Consider the following 20,481-nt stretch of genomic DNA (forward strand, 5'->3'; position numbering starts at 1 on the left):
ACAATCTCTCTGTACAGTCTGTTCCAGTGTTCTGTCACCCTCAGAGTAAAGAAGTTCCCCCTTCCATCTAGACACAACTTCCTACATTCAAGTTTGTGCCTGTTTCCTCTTGTCCTATCATCTGGCACAACTGAAAAAACTGTGGCTCATCCTCCCAACACCTGTGTTTTAAGTATTTATAAGCAGTGATAATAAGATCCCACTCAGCCTTCTCTTCTCCAGGCAAAAGAAGTCCCAAGACCCTCAGACTTTCTTCATAGAGAGATATTCTGGTCACCAGATCATCTTTGCAGCCCTTTGCTGCAGCCTCTCTTGAACTGGACATGAAAACTGGAAAGCACCACAAAATACAACATGGCCAATATATATTCCTCAGGCATCTGCTTTTTGCCTACTGGTTTCTTCAATGGTCTTTCCCCTTAGCTCCTGTTTTAGGAAGGTGTTCTAGTTGGAAAGTTTCAATGGGAAAGAGTATCTTGATCCAATCATCTGATAAAATATTTTAAATCTATCATAAAAAAATGAAGGTCTTGTGATCCTTAGCATCCTGAGTCAGCATCATGGAATACTCAAATGATATCCTTGGTTGCTCCACAACACTAGTTCTAGGATGTGATGGGCATCTCCAGGAGATATTTTCCCTCTCTCCACTGATTTAGAAAGAAATCTGACTAGACAGGCAACTCTTAGAGATTAATGGTGGGTGAGAGATTTTATCTGAAGAGATATACAGTGCGATTATACTAAACTGTCACGTAAAATTCTGGCTACCTCATCTAAGATGCATGAATTACAACTAGAAGAGACTTTGATTTGATTTACAGGAACAGCACACTGTTTGTACAGTAAAAGATAAAGGCAGTTTCTTTGTTTCAGAGTAGGGAAAGTTCTGTTCTAAGACTGAGAGTTAGTAAATTACAGTGATTGGTAGAATTTTGCACAGCAGCATTTTAATACAAATGGGAGATAGACATCTCATACTCCCTTCTCTCTCCAGAAATCTGAGGCTGCTTCCTAGAAGAGGTCACCTCATGAACTGGGTATGTCACACAACAGTTTGAGAATCCCTGTTACAGAACCTGAAATCACCCTCTGCCACCTCTCTTTTTATATTCTTCAGTCTCTGTGGATCATGTGCAGTTTAGCAGGGTTCATTTTGAGGGTGGGTTATCTAAAGGAGGAAACTTCCTGCATTTCATAATTCCTCTTTTTCATCCCAAGAACTGAGAAGCTATGCAAGAAGCACCATTTTAAGCCCTTATCTTGACATTGACGCAGAGTCTAGGTCAGGCAACAAATGCAGTATAGCAGTGCAGAGAAGGGCAAAAAAACTAACATCAACAACAATATTTTCATACTGCCACTTGCAATTTTGATGTTGCAGACAGTTAAATAATGATTCTACCACATAAGCCTTTTTAAAAATTAGAAAATATACTAAAAAAAAAAAAATTAAAAGCCCCCCACCAAACTATTACCTGACAATCTTTATTAAGCCTGTAAGAGGTCTAGTCAATATTTCCCATGAAGTGAGCAGAGAAAAATGCGAATGAATAACACAGCATTTCCCCATATAGGACTGAACTAAATATTTTACTGCAGTCAAAACAGATCTATGTTATTTTTTTTCTCTAGAAAAGGAATTACCACGACAAAGAATGGTATTGACTATACTACAATCAACTGTCAGTCCCTACTGCACTTTTGTTCTGTAATCTACAAGTCTAATTACAACTTCAAAAATCTTTCCAGACTTACTATCTGTATAGCTACTTATCTAAAGGTACTACAAAGAGTGATTTCCCTTCCATTGTTTTTAGAATCATGGTTTATTATAAATTTGTGGTATTAAAACACTTTAAATGTATTTTTTTTCTGAAATCCATAGAACAGCTATTCTATTAGTGTACAGAAACTACCACATTGTCAGCAACAGGCAGTTTGACTAGGATTCAATTCATTCCCAAAGTAATTTGTGTTTCTTTACTTACACTCTCTTAATTTTCCTTCAGTAGTTCTTAAATCCAGCTAATGTATAGCGGTTGAACATGTCTGATTATAAACCTAACAGCCTAAAAGTTGTGATTTCTGAAAGTAGATGGACGGACATGATCTGGTTTTACTTATTACTTGAAGCAGACATACTGTTACAAGAACTTCTATGCTAATGCTATTTCTATTATAGAATCATGTATTATACCACTTTTCTAAATTTAAGGAACGTATTTCAGCAGCTCATTAAATAGATACACAAATAACAAGAGCCCCAAAACCAAACATGAGAAAATGTTTAGTCTTAAAAAGCATCATTTCAGTTGAGCAGGCAATTCACCACACAACTTGATAGTTCATTTCTAGAAACAAGAAATTCACTTCCATTTCCCTTCTAGAAGAAAGTAATTTACAAAGAAGGAACTTGTAGAATTTCTTTGCTACCATCCAGTGTCCCAGTGTGTGAGGAAGAGAGCTTGTTCACCTTATAGCACTGCCACAACACTTTCTTTCTGACTCTGTAGTGAAACACACATTTTGGAGCTGACTACCCTTTCTGATGAAAGCCAGAAAAGGTCCCACATGTATCTTGCAAAGCATTCTGCACATGACAGAAAACCAAAAATGCCCATAAAGCTAACAGTGGAGAGAGAAAGGAAGCATGAAAGCAGCTAAAATCCTTAAAAAATGCCCAACCCCTGTAAACTTCAATTCCTCCTACAAAGCCAATGAATTCCTAGGATGCTTATCTCTGTTAAACTTTGGCTTTCAGGCAATCACAGAAGGCAACTACCTGGGAAGCTTCCAGATTCAGGGATTCACCAGTACCATGAAATCCTACCAGCTTACATTTGTAAGAAAATAAAGACTAATTTGGAGACTAGATTAAATTCCATTAGGATAATGAAGATGAAGCACATTTGGATCTGTTAAAAAAGTGCTCTCTATTGAATTCCATCCCACAACTTCAGGAAAGATGATCTCAAAGCCAGGTAACATAAAATGCAGATGTTCTCTTCCTCATTCTTTTGGGTTTTATTTGACATTCTCTTCTCCTCTTCATCTCAGTTCTTAATGCATCTTGTTCAGCATAAGGGAGAGAATAGGGGTTTTTGAACATATGCTGCTGCTATTGGTTTCAGTGTGGGAAGATGGGATTGAAAAAGAAAAAGATAGATGATGTAGAATGTCACTGACTTCTGGAATTCTTTCTTAGGATATGAAGTAGAGTTACAGATTGCTTTCCTCATTTCAAAAAGCAGAAAGTGTACGTTTTGCCCAGGAAACTGAAAGCTGCTACTCATTATCACACATACCATTCAAACAAGGTAAGTTTGTTAATAATTTATTGTAAGTATTCATAAATAACACTTTTTCCAATACAACAAACTTTAAATGTCTTCTACAGGTAAGGAAAGAAATCTAACAAAGTAAATCAAGAAATGAATAGTGGGTAGGCTATTAATCCTCACAAAAATAAAGCTGATTTCAAAATAGATGCCAAAGAGCAAATAAAACTTTACCATACCTAGATTAAAAATATTTTGAGCCCAGAAGCTAGGATCACAGTGGAATTGGATGGTATTGTTAGTCACTGGTGAGGCATCACACCTTGCTCTGAGAAGATACCGTAGTCGATACGTAATCTAAGACAGAAACAAACCAAATGTCTTTTAATCTGAGGCGTATCCAAACAGCACAGGAAGTCTTAGCAAAAACTACAGAAGCCTAAACAAAAAAACCCAAACACACACACACACCCCCCAAAAATATCCCAAATCCCAAAAATGACAACAGAGCCCTAAACAATGCCCTAGAGAACTGAGGTGAAGGAGAAATTTGTCCAAGTTACAAATAAAAGAGGCTTTATTTGCATCTTCCCCTTATTCCCAAATTATTTTTAGATAGCAATTAACTACAGCCTAAAAGAAAAAAAAAATCCTCTCCCCTATAGAAACACATAATCCTTTCATAAACTCATTCATATTCAATGACTGGAAATACTTTCAAGCAGGAATCACATAACCACCATTGAGTTTGGGTTTTTTTATTTGTTTGGGGTTTTCTCATTAGTTTGTTTTTTTCCCCAAACCCAATGCTAGGCCATTAATTTTTCTGTCAAAATACCCTATCCTTTTAATCTTCAGTGCCATTGTGGCATTGCAATATTTAACTTCATATCTGTTTGCACGGACAAGCAAAAGCCACAGCTCCATTTTTATCAAAATTTGAAGACTTAGTGGAAGGTAATGTCTGATAGAGCAATGCATTAGGTTTTACAATAAAATGCTGGACATCAGACTTTATGATATATAAATATTAACTGATTGTGAACTCAAAACCTGCAACAAGTATTGAAAAGAAGCTCCATGATGCAATATACCTTTTTTGTAGTGTTTCATGTTCCTATTTCTGCAGATAAACAAGAATCCTAAGGTAATGTAATGGGAAAGAATCACCACCAGAGAGCTAAATATTAGAAACATTTTGTACGTCTATTTCAGAGAAAATCATAAAAAATGACATAGAAATACCCTCATTAGTAGGATGTCACTAAAAATTCTGATTCCCCAGTATTAATGTCAAGCACGAGCCTATGAATCCACCTCACGTATAGTCTCTAATTAGAGAGAGAGATATCTTTGTAACCTTACCAAGCGCTTACTGTACAGTAGTGCTGTGCTGCTCCCACTGGAAACTGCCCACTTGGAAAAATTCATTACATGTTCCAGCTGTTTAGAGAGACCAGCCACCTCCTGTTGTTGCTGGAGAAGCTTCATGCGATGCTCTTTTGCCAGTGTCTGCAAGCAGAGAACTAATTCTAGCCAAAGGGTTCATTTTACAGTTAAGAGACATTAGCCTTTGTATTTGTAATTGACAACAATCACATAGTTTCACTTAGCTCTTTTAAAAAGCACCCCTTGCTCTCTGACTGCAGCTATCAGTTAAGTCAGTATTTATTTATTCAAGACATTGGGACTTTCTGTGCAGATTCCCATTTCCTCTTATGATACACTTTCATATATATTTGTGCCTCTGGGCACACACACTTTTTAAAATACAATTGGAGGCAATATTTTTCCAGATATCCATTCTAGACAATTCTCTCTTTTGATTTTGCTATTGGATTGCTGAATTTATGAAAAATTCTGATGGACTTTTCACACACATGTTATGGAGGGCCTGTGGGCCCGAAAATAGGCTTGTTTATGCCTTGTCCTGCCTGAACATGTTTTTCTGCCCAAACCAAAGGTAATCCTGAATGGATAAAAGGGGCACAACAGACCTGGTGCAATGAAGTCTGGCCTGCCCAGGGTCCAGGTTGTATAATGTGGTTGTAAACATGTTTGTGTAAGCCATGCGCCCAGCTCATGCTGGCTGGGTGCTAGGCCTGTGTGTTTACCATATTTTGCCTATTATGGTATTGCTTGGCTGACTGCCAACCTGACTGGTCATTCTAGTGGCCAAGGGGCCATTAATTTCAGCCCACATTTAATAAATGGGGGTACACAGGTAAACAACATGTTTGCTCCCCCACATTGCTTGCCTGCCTGCGTACTCACTTGCAGAGCTCACTTAAGCCTGCCTGTATATATGTGGAGCTCAGACTCCAGTGCAGTCATGCACCCTATTGCATGCCCACTGCCTTATTATTATTGCCTGGTGTGCGCCACTGCCACAAGTTCCCAGGAGCAGACCCACGTGATCGGCCTGAGTAGCCAGCGTTAAACTGTGCTCAGACTGCACGGCATCACACTTCCTCTGCACCTGGAGATCCTGCCTACAAAGTCAGCAGCACAAGGTCAGAGACTATCCTGTCCCCTGAAGCCGGAGGATTCCAGTCTCAATGTCCATGGGCAGACTGGACACCAGTATAGGCTGTGACGTAGCCTCAGAGCGTGATCGATAATTAATCAAAACTTGTGAGTAAATGCTTTAATGCCTCTGTAATTTCTATTGCCTCCTGCCATAGAGCAGAAGGATCTTTCAGCCCACCCTTGCTGGGCAAGCAGTATACTGACCCCAAGCGGCATTAAGTCGTGGGGAAAAATCCTCTCTCTGTTTAATAGTTTGAATGCATGCAAGTTATTAACAAGCTACTGTTTGAGATATTCCCATAATGTCCTCCATGACCGCGTAGATCCTTTTAATATTAAAATACAGTGGTTGGGGGTGGTGAGAGTTCAAAATATTGAAGTTAATAAATATATATTTTTTTATAAAATACCCTCTTGCATCAATTAATTTCTCTCCTGCATCACAATGGGCGTAGGTGGCAGATTGCCCCTCCATGACAACACGATGCACAGAATTATGCACATTCCACTATGGAACTGCAAAAGGATATGCAAGAGTAGCTAACGCTAGATATAGATTTTACTTTAATGTGAATCCACACACACAAAAAAAAGACTGACGTTTTTATTTGTTATGACAGAAATGAAATTACCTCCAACTGATGCAGCAGAGCTTTTCCCTTTTTGTTTATTTCTACCATCAATGTAAATATGGCAACTTTAATATGCTGTTCCACCTGCTTTTGATTCTGGTTCACTTCAAGAATTCTGTAAGCAGATAGTATAGAAAATTATCTTCTTAAGCTCACAAACCCAAACAGTACCAAAAAAATCTCCCCTCTGTTGCCGGGACTATTAATATTTCTTGGTCATATGCAGCAATTAATACATATAACACCACATTCTTGTAGCCATGATAATTACTGGGAGAAACAGAAAGAGCAAGTATCAGTGGCTCTATGACAGATTAATTAACTGACAGGAAATTCTGATGATTAAGTCTCTAAAATTACTGACATTTGCCACTGAAAAAGAAATGCTCATTGTAATTAAAATTCTTTTTCGTTGTCTGGCACATTTCTGGAATGGTCCATAGCAATCAAAACTGTTTCATTTCCACCTAAGGTAGAATGGCACTCAAAAAAAAAAACAGTTTTAATTTAGCTATTTCAACACTAGTGCTCAACCTCATAACTGCAAAGCATAATCTTGCAGTTTGAAACAGACTACTGCTAATATGCAAGGGAGAAAACCACTTAGATGTAATCAAGGAAAGGATGCCTGCTGCTGGTTTTCTTTTTTTTCATCCCCACCACCCTCAAAAGAAAGCCAAAGAGAGACAAAGAATTCAAGTTGCACTCAGCGTCCTGCACTGTGTTGAATCTTCCCGGGTACTGCCTTTGAACTCTGCTGACATAAAGGTCTACTGCAGCACACATTTTGCAGATTTATTTTTCTCCTAGGTTTGTAGTACTGAGTGAAAAGCCCCAGGCATAAAATTATTACATAAGTCTTCAAATGTGTCACAAGCATTATGAAAACATGAGTCATAACCTTTCACTTTCTAAGAGGGAGCTATGCTAATAAAATAAGTGTGCCAGTGGTGGAGAAGAATATAAGACTCCCTTCTACAGTCTTTACTGCATAAGTTGTTTTGTTGCAACTAAGCTATTGCTGCCCAATTAAGTCCACAGGCTCAGCAAAACAGTTATTTAACACTACCAAGTACATTAAACAGCAACAGCCACTATGGCAAGAGTGAAGATTTAGGAATTCCTTTTTCTGGAAAGACAAAAGGAGAGGTACAAAATACACTAATTTAAACATTTCTAGAAATTACAGTGTATATAATGTTGCCCTCTGTCTAAGTCTTAACCTCAAAACCTGATACATACCTGTTTTGGATCTGCTTCCCTGTATATTTTATGTACTTAGTCTTCTCCATTAATTTGGTGATTAGTGTCTCAATGATAACTTTCTGGTTCTGAAAAGCTTCTTCTATAAATTGGTACCTGTAGCAGGAAACAGTGATTACTTGCACACATACAAAACCTGTCATATCCTTGCTAGAAAGCAGAATAGTTTAGAAAAGACATCTTTAACTGAAGAATGATGCTGCTTAAATACAAAATTTAACTGTCATGATGTCAGCAAATGATGATATGTTTTGCTTCTATTTGAATATATAGCAACTTTTTTTTGAGAAGTAATGTTTTTCATATGTACAAAGGGATATTGTGTGACTATAGACTGATTTTAGCAAAAGGAAAATTAATGTTGTGCTGTAGTCATCGCTTTGTAAAGGAAAGTGTATGTAAGTTATTACATCATGCAAGATCAGAACGCAGAAATTGAAGGGGGGGAAGTCACTGAGTCAGCAGAAGTCAGCAACACTTTACATCAAGGATCTGAAATCGCAAACACTTTGAGAAGAGGTGGCACATTCTGAAAGAAATATAAGGCCTAAGAAGAGAAAAATTGAAGAAAAAGACTTCAATTCTGCAAGAGCAAGGTTTAGTCTGTTCCAAGCAGCCAACACTTCTCCACCTGTCAATATTCTCTTGGTCAGGCATGCAAACTCGTTGAGTGGCTGCATTAACTACAGTGAGCACACTAACTTCAAGAGTACTTCTGTCCCAGATGACTATTGTATGCATTAGCCAGCAAGATTGTCTTGTACTCAGTAGTTGCATATAATCTTGCTTTTCATCTCCTGTGGCTAGTAAGAGATGACCAAATAACAACAATCCAAAGATCTCAGTGTTACATAAATAGCGTTGTCAAAGTTCAGCATAGCCAAACTTTAGAGCTACTCTTCCTTTTATAGTGCTCTTCACAGAAAAAAATGCCCATTTGCTCTGTTTTGAATTTGCTTGGTAATGTTCTGTTATATAATCATCTTAAAGGACAAAAGGAAAAATTACACAGAACTGTATAGTTGCATAACATAGCCTCTGTGCTTTCTAAGGACTCTCTGAAGAGCTGCATGGCAAAATATTCTATTGAAATAACTTGACAGTAAACAAAGGTCTTCTGCTTACATCACTGAATTCAGAACTAGAAGAACTAGGTTTTATTCTAAAGTATTGCACACTCATCAGCCACACCCTTTTGGGTACCTTCTCTCTTTATTTGTGAGTTTCATTTCTGAGCAGAAACTGCTACTTTACACTTTCTTTACCTGACTGTGTTTTACACAACTAGACCTACAAACAACTTGAAGCTACCTTCCTAGAAGTGATCTGCACAAAGCATATACTATGTTTTGATACCTGTGCTCTTTGTGCTCTAGTAACTGGCAGTCTCGGCAGGTCAGCTTGTCACAGGTTTCACAATACAACTTCAACTGCTCCTTTTTGTGGTATGGGCAAAACACAGGCCGCTGACTGGTCACACCAACTGCCTCTGTTGAATAAAGGAAGACATCAGTTTGATCGCATGAAATTATTAAAGATTTCCATTCCCCTGTTTTTCTTTACCATATTCCTGACCATGATGCTAGAAGTCTGAAACTGGAATCACACTTCATCCTAGCTATGTGAAAGTCTGTGCTTGTCTGCCCCTCAATTGACTGGATGTGAAGGAGGGGGTGACAGTTCTTATGACTGCACAGTTCTGTTGTTGCCCTGTTCCTGAGGTGCTGAAGCACATCCAAAGAATGGCAATAAAGCTGATGAACAGCCTAGATCACAAGCCTTGCAGGAGACTGAATTGGGGTTGTTTAGTACTAAGAAAGGGACATTTGGGAGAGACCTTATCACCCTCTAGAACTACCTGAAAGGATGCTGTAGTGAAGTGGGTAGGTTATCTTTTTTCCCAATTAACTAGTGATAGGAAAAGAGGAAACAGTCACAAGTTGCGTTCAGAGGAGATTTAGATTAGTCATGAGGGAGTATTTCTTCTTCACTGAACGGACTGTCAAGATCTGGAACAGGCTGCTCAGGAAAGTGGTTGAGTCACCAGCCTTAGAGGAATTTAAGAGATGTGTGGATGTGGTGCTTAGCATCATGGTTTAGTAGTAGACACTGCAGTGTTAGATTAACAGTTCAATTGATCTTACAGGTCTCCCAACCTAAACAATTATATGACTCCAAGTACGCATCAGGCCACCTAATCAAGGAAGTAACAACTTAAACTGTAATGTCTCACTCTTGATCAAGTATGGAGCTAAAACTCTCTCTCATTGACAGCATGGAGAATATTTTTTACCATACCTCATTATGGCCCCACAAATGTATTTACAAAACAAGAAGTGAATACTGTTGCAGTTGCAGAAGATGCTGCACAATCAGCAAGTTCCTTTCTTAAATGAAATGAGATTGCTGACTTAATTTGTTGCTCTGTCTTCTTTCTCAAACTGGTGAAAGGCAATTTGAGAATACCAAATCACAGATATTCAAAAGTGTAAGATATGCAGCATATAATAACCAGATGTTACTACTGTCCTTTCAGTAGTGAGTAAGAATATCACTTCAGGTTCTAGTGAGCAAACACCAAAGAGAGTAGAAACACCACTACATGATAGAAATGAAATCTGTTGACAACTTAATTTAAATCTCTTCTAAGTTAGGTTGGACTCTGAGTTCATGAGGGCTACATGACCCATAACAAAAACTGACTTCACACTGCAGCACATCCTTCACTGTAGAACAGCAAGGTCTCTTTTCCATATCTATTTTCCAATTCGTTTACTTGTTTTCATAAAGCCTGCACCAAGTTATTTTCAGATCTGTATCCTTTGATTTCAAATAATTTTCACTGCACAGCAGCCTCTGAGGAGGCTTGAATAAACAGAGAGCATTCCTGCCACAAAGTCACGATCAGCATGTCTGACACTTTTACCTATGACTTTTCTCCTCTCCTCAGTATTCACTCATCATTAATCACATCTGAAAGTGGAATATAGAACATAGTGTGTATCTCCTAAGTCTCATATTGAAACTACCCTTTGAGCATTAAAGATTACAGAAATTAAATCCCATAGTATCCATAAAATTCACAGGGCTAGATATGGTAGAAATAAAATAAAACACATTGTTATACATGCATTGATAATAATACATAATGCTTTATGAAAATTATTTTTACAATTACAAGTCATGCAAATCCAATGGACTTAATAGTAACTGTCAGATTGTCAACATCCTGTTATGTTTCATTTTCCTACAATGCCACTAAAAGACACAACTGGCCTGAACTGAAACAAAAGAGGTTCTTGATTAATAAAAGTACAACCTTTTTTACCACAAAACCAGTCAACATTTCTCAGAGAGGCTGTACTGTACATCACAACCATCACTGTTGGTTCTCAAGGCCCAAATGGATAGAGCCTTAAAGAACTTCATCTGATCTCATAACTGACTGATTTAAAGAAGAGGCTGAACTAGATTTCCTGAGGTCTCTTCCAGAATGAATCACAGAATCAACCACGTTGGAAGAGACCTCCAAGATCATCCAGTCCAACCTATCCCCCAGCCCTAGCCAGTCAACTAGACCATGGCACTAAGTGCCTCATTGAGTCTTTTCTTGAAGACCTCCAGGGACGGTGACTCCACCACCTCCCTGGGCAGCCCATTCCAATGGCAAATCACTCTCTCTGGAAAGAACTTTCTCCTAACATCCAGCCTAGACCTCCCCTGGCACAACTTCACACTGTGTCCCCTTGTTCTGTTGCTGGTTGCCTGGCAGAAGAGACCAACCCCCACCTGGCTACAGCCTCCCTTCAGGTAGCTGTAGACAGCAATGAGGTCACCCCTGAGCCTCCTCTTCTCCAGGCTAAACCACCCCAGCTCCCTCAGCCTCTCCTCATAGGGTTTGTGTTCCAGGAATTATAATACATCCTATTGAGAAAAAATATCCCAATTCATAGCACATTTCCCTTTAATTTCTAAGGCAAAACATTTCAAACTTCAAATACACTTAGCTGAAATGTGAATTTTGTTATGCTTTACTGCTAAGACAGCAGGCTTTATTATCAGAGTGCTGGAAAAGTATAATCTATTAGTGCACCTTTTCCTGCGATGTATGACAACACAGTTCATGTAAATCATTTGGTGGATCTCTATAAAAAAAATGAGAGAAGCCAAGCATATAAAGTAGCATTTTTAATGCACTTGATCTCTAAAATCTAGGCAATAATTTTCAATCCTTTCAGGTGAAAGATAATGCATATTTATGTTTTTAAAAACACTTTGGATAAAAAAAATAAATGAAATATCAATCTGCAAGGCTTCTTAAAACTACAAAACATCTGACAGAAAAATTTTCCAGCTGTTTTGGTGCTTTGTCATCCAGCCATGACAAAGTCTCCCTTTTCAATAGGTATTATCTAAAGCATCAAAAGCTTAAAATAAAGTTTTCCTTTTTGTGAGCTGGATCGTTTAAGAGATCCATTTAGACAGTGAGCAGGTAAAGAAACACAGAATTCATTTAAATGTTTACAGCATTCAGCAGATTTTTTTACCACAAGGCAGGAAGTTATTAAAGCATATCTATTACCAACCAGAAAAATAACGTCATTTTACGGATTCATATACACCAAGGGGTTGCATCATAATGAATCTGTCCTTTCACATCTGGCCAGTACCTGAAGGAAGCCTACAGGATAGCTGGAGCTGGGTAGATTCAGATTAGACATTAGGAGAAGTTCTTTGCTATGAGGATAATGAGACACTGGAATGGCTTGCCCAAAGAAGTTGTGGACACCTCATCCTTTGAAGTGTTTAAGGCTCCATGCAACCTGGTCTGGTGAGAGGTGTCTGTGTCTGTGATAGGAGGGTTGGAATTAGATGATCTTTAAGGTCCCTTCCAACTCTGGCCATTCTGCAATTCAATGACTTAACAGAATTGAGGAAAACATTTTTTTGTATTTATCACGTCAAAAAGAAATGTGATGGTCTAATAGACTTGCAACGCAGCAAATATTCTTTGTGAAAGTATAAACCAAGTGTGTTACCTGGAGATACTTCCTCTTTCTGTCTTACAGTATGATCCTTTGTGAATTTAACTCTCTGGTGGGCTCTGATGCAAGTCTTGCATAACCATTCTACACATTCCACACAAAACCCATGGGCTTCTGCATTGTCTTCACAGCTTGTACAGACCTGATATGAGGAAGAAAAGGCAGCTGTTAAAATAAATATGAAATACACACACAGGCTATTATTTATATATAATCAGTGCATTTTTACACTTTTCTGAAAACAGTGGAATGAGAACACTACATTAACTACATAAAAGTAACTGAACTTGACTTAAAGTGGTCCATTCGTCAGTGTTACTGTAATTTATCTATCATCATGAAAATCAAATCATTATTTTCTGCCCAACACGGCACACTTAGAGGCCACATAATGTTTACTATATACAATATGCTCGTGTGAAATATTTACTAAAGACAACATGACCAGCACTGCTCTAATTTTAGAAGCCTCCCTCAGTCCACAGAGAAGCTTTAATCTTTGTTTCTGTTCACCTGCTTAGTTTCAAGAAGAACATACACTATTGAACAGCAGGATTCTTCTCAGGAATCTGTCACCACTTGAAGACAATGTTTCAGTTAAGCTAATCAGTAAAGCTATCCCCAAACAAATGTGCAACCAATGCATACTAATTTTCAAACTGTGGCTTGTTAATTCCTTGGGCTCTTTGGACTATGCTCAAGAAATCTGGGGGAAAAAAATATTACTTAGGGAAAACAAATCTGATAGCAGACCAAAACCTCTCTGCATGGAGTCAACGAACAGACAAGAAAAAAAATTTCCTACAGATCCACACTTTGAACAACAGGTTGAAAACTATGCATGAAGGATAACATGTTCTTAACATTATTTAAGTCCTTCTTTACAACACCTCTATAGTCATACTTTCTATGTTTTTTTCGTTCTTTGGTGGACATGTTTATGCAGATACTACTTCAGGTAACCACCACCCATTTCTATCAACATTTAGCACTGATGCAAAGAGCCTCAATATGTCTACAGATCATAAGGATAGAATTTTGCTAGAAAGAGCAACAAGGAAAAAAAATTACAGTCAATTCCCAAATTAAAAAAGAAAAAAAATCCAAGTTCTGCACCCACACAAAATAAATATAGAGTAAGTAATTATTTATATCCTAAGCAGTAAGATAATATATATGTGGAACTATGTCCCAGCTTCCCCTCCAAGAAAAAGAGGAAAATTAGCACACAACTAGCCTTAGGCCACATAGCAAGTTACTGACAGAACTGGAATTTGAACACAGGAGTTCCAGATTCAAAATGTTGTGCTTGTTCTTCTGGATTATGCTGCCTCTGAAAGTATCTTCTGAAAAATGATGATATAATACAAGGGTTGTTGATCCCTCTTGGAGTTTGAAGCAGATGTTTTTGATTAAAGGTGATCTACAACAGGAAAAAAAATAGGGCTTATGCCCCTTTTTCTGTTTCTTTACCAAAAGGAGGAATAATTTTTTACTTTAAAAATCTTAATTTTTGTGGTTTTGTTGGTTTTTTCTCTTTCTTTCCAGACTTCTCTTAACAATAAAAATTCTAGTCATATCCAGAATAGTTGACTAGAAGTCAGAACATCATAAAAAATGAAAGTAAACCAATGAAAGGAAGTGATTGGTAATCAGGAAACTGAAGATTTTTACTTGTTCTTCACCCCTCATTTCAATGATGTTTTGTAGGAAAAAAAAAGTATTCTTAAGGACTCAGCACAGCTTCTTGAAAAATATTTAGAAGAATCAAGTATCACTGAGGCATTACTTCAACATTACATCTGGCAGAAATTCCCTCCCTTCTGCTCTGCCAGTTGTCTCCTTCTCAGGTGTGCCTATGCAATGCTCTGCAGGGCTGTGGTGTAAAAAAACAGATTCATTAGATCACTGTAGCCCAAGGATCAGTTACAGCAGCACTGCTGACTGGGCAGTGAACTACTGCAGAATGAAAAGGAAGTCTTGTTGCCAGATTGATATGATCATGCCGAGACTCTAGATGCCCAGAGGTCTTTTAGCAAATTACAAGTGGAAAATAAGAGACTGAATATTTATCTTTCTACTGTAAAAAAAAAAACTCAAACAACAAAACCAACAGTAAAAACAAAATAAGCAAAAGAAGAAACAACAACTGAAAAGTCTTTCAGGTATTGTTGTGGAGGGCCTGTGGGCCTGAAAATAGGCTTGTATATGCCTTGCCCTGCCTGGACATGTTTTTCTGCCCAAACCAAAGGTAATCCTGAATGGATAAAAGGGGCACAACAGGCCTGGTGCCATGAAGTCTGGCCTGCCCAGGGTCCAGGCTGTATAATGTGGTTGTAAACATGTTTGTGTAAGCCATGCGCCCAGCTCATGCTTGCTGGGTGCTAGGCCTGTGTGTTTACCATATTTGGAAAGTCCAGGCCTGTGGCTTTTGCCTATTATGGTAAGGTTTGGCTGACTGCCAACCTGAGTGGTCATTCTAGTGGCCAAAGGCCATTAATTTCAGCCCACATTTGATAAACAGAGGCACACAGGTAAACAACGTGCTCAGGCCCCCCTGCTCACGCTCACTTGCTTGCTCAGGCTCCCTTGCTCGCTCACTTGTGCATTTATTAGGCTTAGATTCACCAGCACTACTTATGCCTATTTGCTTTGCTGTTATTACAGAGACAGGATCTCCCATAGTCTCCCAGCCAGCTGTGCACACTTGCACGCCACTGTGGTGAGTTATCAGAACCAGATCCTGTATTGCCTGCCTTTACCTAGAGAGCTCAGTCTCCCAGCCAGCTGTGCATCCTATTGTATGCCCGCTGCCCTATTATTGCCTGGGAAGCGTGCCACTGCCGCTGAGTTACCAGGAAGCAGACCCTGGATTGTCTGCATGCGATTGGCCTATGTAGCCAGCATGAGACCGTGCTGACACTGCACAGCATCGTACTCCTCCTGCACCTGAGGTCCTGCCAAGAGTCCCTGGACAGAGTGTCCAGAAGAAGCCAGGAGACAAGGTCAGAGATTGCATCCTTTGCCAGGAGAACAAGGTCAGAGACCGTCATTTTCCCCAGAAGCCGGGAAGGTTCTCCTTTCCCCTGAAGCTGGGAGGATTCCAGCCTCAAAGTCCATGGGCAAAGAGTCCCCTGAAGTTTGGACAATGGTATAGGCTGTGATGCAGCCCCGGAGGGTGATTCTTGATAATTAATAAGAATTTTAAGTGACTGCTTTAATGCCTCTGTAATTTCTATTGCCTCCTACCATACAGCAGAAAGAGCTTTCAGCCCATCGTGCTGGGTAAATAGTATATAGACCCCAAGCTGCATTAAGCTGTGGGGAAACTCCTCTCTCTGTTTATAGTTTGAACTGTTTGCTAGTTATTAATAAGGTACAGTTTGATATTATTCCTAGAATGTCTTCATGACTGTGTAAGATCCTTTTAAAATTAAATACTGTGGTTGGGGGTGGTGAGAGTTCAGAATATTGAAGTTAATAAATATACATTTTTATAGAATATTATCTTGCACCAATGACTTTCTCCCCTCCGCCGCCACAATCGCCGCAGGCAGCAGAATACCCCTTCGTGACAGGCATTAAGGCAATTAAACACATTTAAAAGAAAAGAAAACACATTCAATGACTGCACAATGACTGCCTACACAAATCCCAAGCAACATCCAAGCAAACAAGTAGCTTTTCCAGGTCATTTTTAGCAAACTTAGGTAGACAAATGTTGAGGAATGGCTAAGGGGTAATGGACATGGGGATTATATGAAGCTGGTGGGACAGCAGAATGAGGCCGACTCAGATCGAGGGAGCTATGCAGATGTGAGGCCTCCAGAGATTGCAAGATACTGATGTGACAAGTTGCCCAAGGACCCTCTGTCCTTGAGCGAGGTGGTAAACAAGGGAAGAGGATGCATATCCTGTTTTTGAAGGAAGCCAGCTGCCTGTGCTGTAGGAAGTGCCATGCGAGTGTGTCCGTTAGAGCTACAAACAATGTAACTGCTGACAATGGAATACATTAACTGATTGCTGTAAAAGCATGCTACTGCTCAATAAAGTTGTCACCTGCTTATAATCCATATTGGATGCGGTGTCCATTTCTTTCCTTCTCCCACAGATAAACTTGCTACACGTCTGGGCCTTTAAGTAAATTCACAGGATTTCTGAAGTTATTAATTTCTCTTAAACTCCAAGTGCTTCACCTACCTTTTTTTCCCCCAATATCCTTCAGTGCTTTTTAACTGATTTGACCTGCTATGGTTGCAATGAGACGAAGATTGTTGGTTCAATAACCAACACTCAGGTGCTGCTGAATGAACTGAAATTTCTCCTTTGTAGTACCAAAAATATGCTTTCCAACTTCATATTCTTCAAAGCCACCAAGTGGAAGAGTGATAGATTTCTAATTTTTTTCATAGACATCACAATTCCTGCTGTCAAAACAGCTATTCCTTCTAGGTAGAAACTAGATTTGCTCCTACTCACTTCTTACTTGAAACATGCATTTTCAGCTATAGCTTGGATTTTGCTGGAATTCCTAATTACTAGAGGAAGTCATACAGCTAAAGTACATGAAGTACAATTACTGCAAATATCTGCTATGCTTTTACAAAACCTAGAACTTGTTTCAATCTTATTTTCGTGGCTCATACAAGCAGTGGTCCTGTGATTTCAAAGAAAACTCTACCTAGTTAACCTAAAAGCCTTTATTCGGGTTAGACAGATACTTATTCTTAACTGAGTTTTCCTTGTAATTGTATTTAACTCAGTTACTACTTGTGGTATTTATAACCCTGGGTAGTGTTCATTCACCCTTCATTCAAATGTAACACAAGCTGAAATTACTCTGCATGATGCAGGTAAGTCCAGCTCTTTTTCTGTTGTAAAAGCTTGTATATTTACTTAAGCAGATGAAAAGGCTGAGGTAACAGAGCTGTCTTCTCAGCTACTGTAGTAACTAACCACTTTCAATTAAATACCTTGAGTATTAAAGAGATCAAGCAAGTAAAGTTTTCCAAGTTTCAAAAGAAGAGAAAGCAAAGCAATCCAGAGGAATATTTGGTAAATTAATGCTCCAAACGTCACCAGAGTGAATTAGATGCAGTGGTTGCTCCTATTAGATCCAGAAAGCAACAACAGTAGTAGTTATATAACCGTCTCTTGGCACATAGAAAACTAACAAAGACTTTTGAGACATTCTTGCCTATGTGTAACTCCCTGATCAACATGACCTTCTCTCTCTAAAGTCCCATCAACAGCTGTCACACCAGGGCCAGGAAAGGAGTTGTGGAACGTATAAGAATTTATAAGTTCTATGCTTTCTTTATGCTTGTTTTGCTCCTAAGGTTTTCAGAAGTAATGGCTAGAAAGCACAGATACATATGTAGGGTACTACATAAACTGCCTAAATCAAGCTCAGATTATTTTAATTTTAGATAGATGAATGGCATTTTAATGGGTTCTCATCATTTTTCTTACCCCACAATGCCAGGCTCCATGACATGCCACTTACTCCTACAGTTTTAATTCAGTGTTAAAATCTGCTTTAGCAGTATTACTGTTTTAAAACAAAAAAACAACCAATTTAATTGAAAAGAGTTTTTTTGCAGTCTCTCTGGAATTGAAATAAATCAGTCCTTCTGGACAACACACTTACACAGGCTAGTGGACCAGTGGTTCTAAGCCACGGTATCACTTGGACAGAACCCATGGCTTGCCTCTAATTATAGTTTCATAAACATCCTGCTATCCAAGCCAAACTAACCATCTCAGGAGAAAACTCTAAGCAACAGTTTTTGACAGAATTTGAATAACCTCTGATAAGGTACTTCCTGCAAGTGTCAGTATGTTTTCCACTTTTAATTTCTCTGATCTGTTGCCTACCTCATACAACTAATTCTTCTTTATTTTCTCTTTGCTCCTTTAAAAGGCAAAACAACAGAGGCTGTTTAGAAGGAATGTATCATCCTTAAACCTCTTAATATTACCCCCCCAAAGGCACACTGATCTGTTTAACTATTATGGAGTTAACTTTGCCATTCCACAACACACAGCTTTCTAGAATGTTTTTCCTTTCAATGTCAAGTACAAAGGAATGTCCGAAAAGCTTCATCATCATAACAAAATAAATCTATTTAAACAAAACAGAACTCTGTACCATTGATTTCCAAGAAATAAGTTACACACACTCTTGGCATACTTTAACAAAACCAGCTTCATTTAAAAAAAAAAAAAAAAGTCAGCAGAAAGCACATGAATATACTACTCTGCTGATTCAGCAAAGTCTGCTGGTTTGCCTTTAACTGCTCCAGAAAGTCTGCTGAGTTCAGCCAGGGAACTTAGCTGATAGTTTTTGTTAGGGAGAGAGAGAAACAAATATGAAATAGAAGAGTACGATGCAAGTCTGACAAGGGAGCTCAAGGAAACATAAATGTTTTGACAAACCTCCCTGAATTTGCTCACACCACTCAACACTGGATGAGTCCAAACCAGCTGCTGAAATATGTGGAATTTCTCTGAATCCTTCTCTGACAGACCAAGATCCAAAAGTAAACAAAAAAAGACAGTTCATACCTTGGAAGTGCCCGACTTGCCATGATACCAAGTTTGGTGGATACTCCACTCTAGACCCATCAAAGTATACACCAATGTACTTGATTATGATCATTTCAAGAACATACAGAACTCTTCTTGAATTTGGGATACACCATGTAAGACTGAAAGGTGTCAATCCCTCACTTAACTTTCAAAGATAGCAGAAAAAAATGGGAGGGTGGGGGTTGGGGTGCGAATGTGTGTGAAGGGATGGAGAAGGCATTAAAAAAAGACTTTGTCACTAAACCTAGAAATAATAATTGGACTTCTACAATCACTCCCCAAAGCAATATCTTAGAGGACTTGTTATGTAACTCAGTAGAGGTTATGGCACTGGTCCAAAAAAAAAAAATCAGGGCTGCTTCTGCATTACAAATTCTAATCTTAAAATCACTAGAATAGTTATAAACAAGTTTTCAGTGCATCAGGGACTATTCACTTGCTTAATCTTCCTGGTAGAGTATTGAGAAACTGTAAATCTCACAACCATCTCCAAAACGCAAGATGTTCTCTCTGCAACACCCAGGTGAAAAATAAAACAAAACCAAACAAAAATCCCCAACAAACCAATCAACCAAAAAAAAACCCAAACCAAAAATCCCATAAACAAAACCAAACCAACCCCTCAAGAACAACAAACAAACAAAACCAAAGCACAACAAAAGCAAACTTCAAATTGTCCTACATTAAAAGGACACTGCTCATACTTCAGGAGACTCTCAACAAAATTTCAGTTTCCAGTAAGGTCTATCACTTATCAGAAATCCAGTTGCAAAATAAGACATAAGTTGACAGCTCTTCTAAAGAGATGATGACAACGTTTATGTCTTTAATAGTCAGTGAGTTGTTATCAAAAACTTCCATGTGCTCCTGAGAGCCACACCCATCCATATATGTAAGCAAAAGTTTTAACAATGCTTTCAAACAAGTAGAAAATTACGGACCTCTTAAGAAGCTGCCCCTCAAAACAAGCACATCAGGAACCAATGATATAGATGCCAAAAACAGTAAAGGGAAAAACAGATACATTTTCACAACAGAGAGTATCATGCAAATGTTAATGGATGAGTTGAAATGCAAGCCAAATTGACATAGCAACCTTTATGTACTGTTATTATGAAGAATGCAGCAACATATTATAAA

General features: G+C 38.5%; 1 protein-coding gene across 1 annotated transcript in view; it reads right to left on the reverse strand.

Moving 5' to 3' along the window:
* The window catches only part of TRIM24 (tripartite motif containing 24), a 72,651-nt gene that overhangs the window by 18,097 nt on the left and 34,073 nt on the right, over window positions 1-20,481 (reverse strand). The window contains exons 3-8 of the mRNA XM_064155479.1: window positions 12,745-12,892; window positions 9,062-9,194; window positions 7,685-7,801; window positions 6,443-6,557; window positions 4,647-4,793; window positions 3,521-3,638 (exon numbers count right to left, since the gene is read on the reverse strand). Coding sequence (XP_064011549.1) covers window positions 3,521-3,638; window positions 4,647-4,793; window positions 6,443-6,557; window positions 7,685-7,801; window positions 9,062-9,194; window positions 12,745-12,892 — 778 coding nt within the window. The remainder of the gene's footprint in view (window positions 1-3,520; window positions 3,639-4,646; window positions 4,794-6,442; window positions 6,558-7,684; window positions 7,802-9,061; window positions 9,195-12,744; window positions 12,893-20,481) is intronic.

This window comes from Pogoniulus pusillus, chromosome 15 (assembly GCF_015220805.1).
Source record: "Pogoniulus pusillus isolate bPogPus1 chromosome 15, bPogPus1.pri, whole genome shotgun sequence".
NCBI lineage: Eukaryota > Metazoa > Chordata > Aves > Piciformes > Lybiidae > Pogoniulus > Pogoniulus pusillus.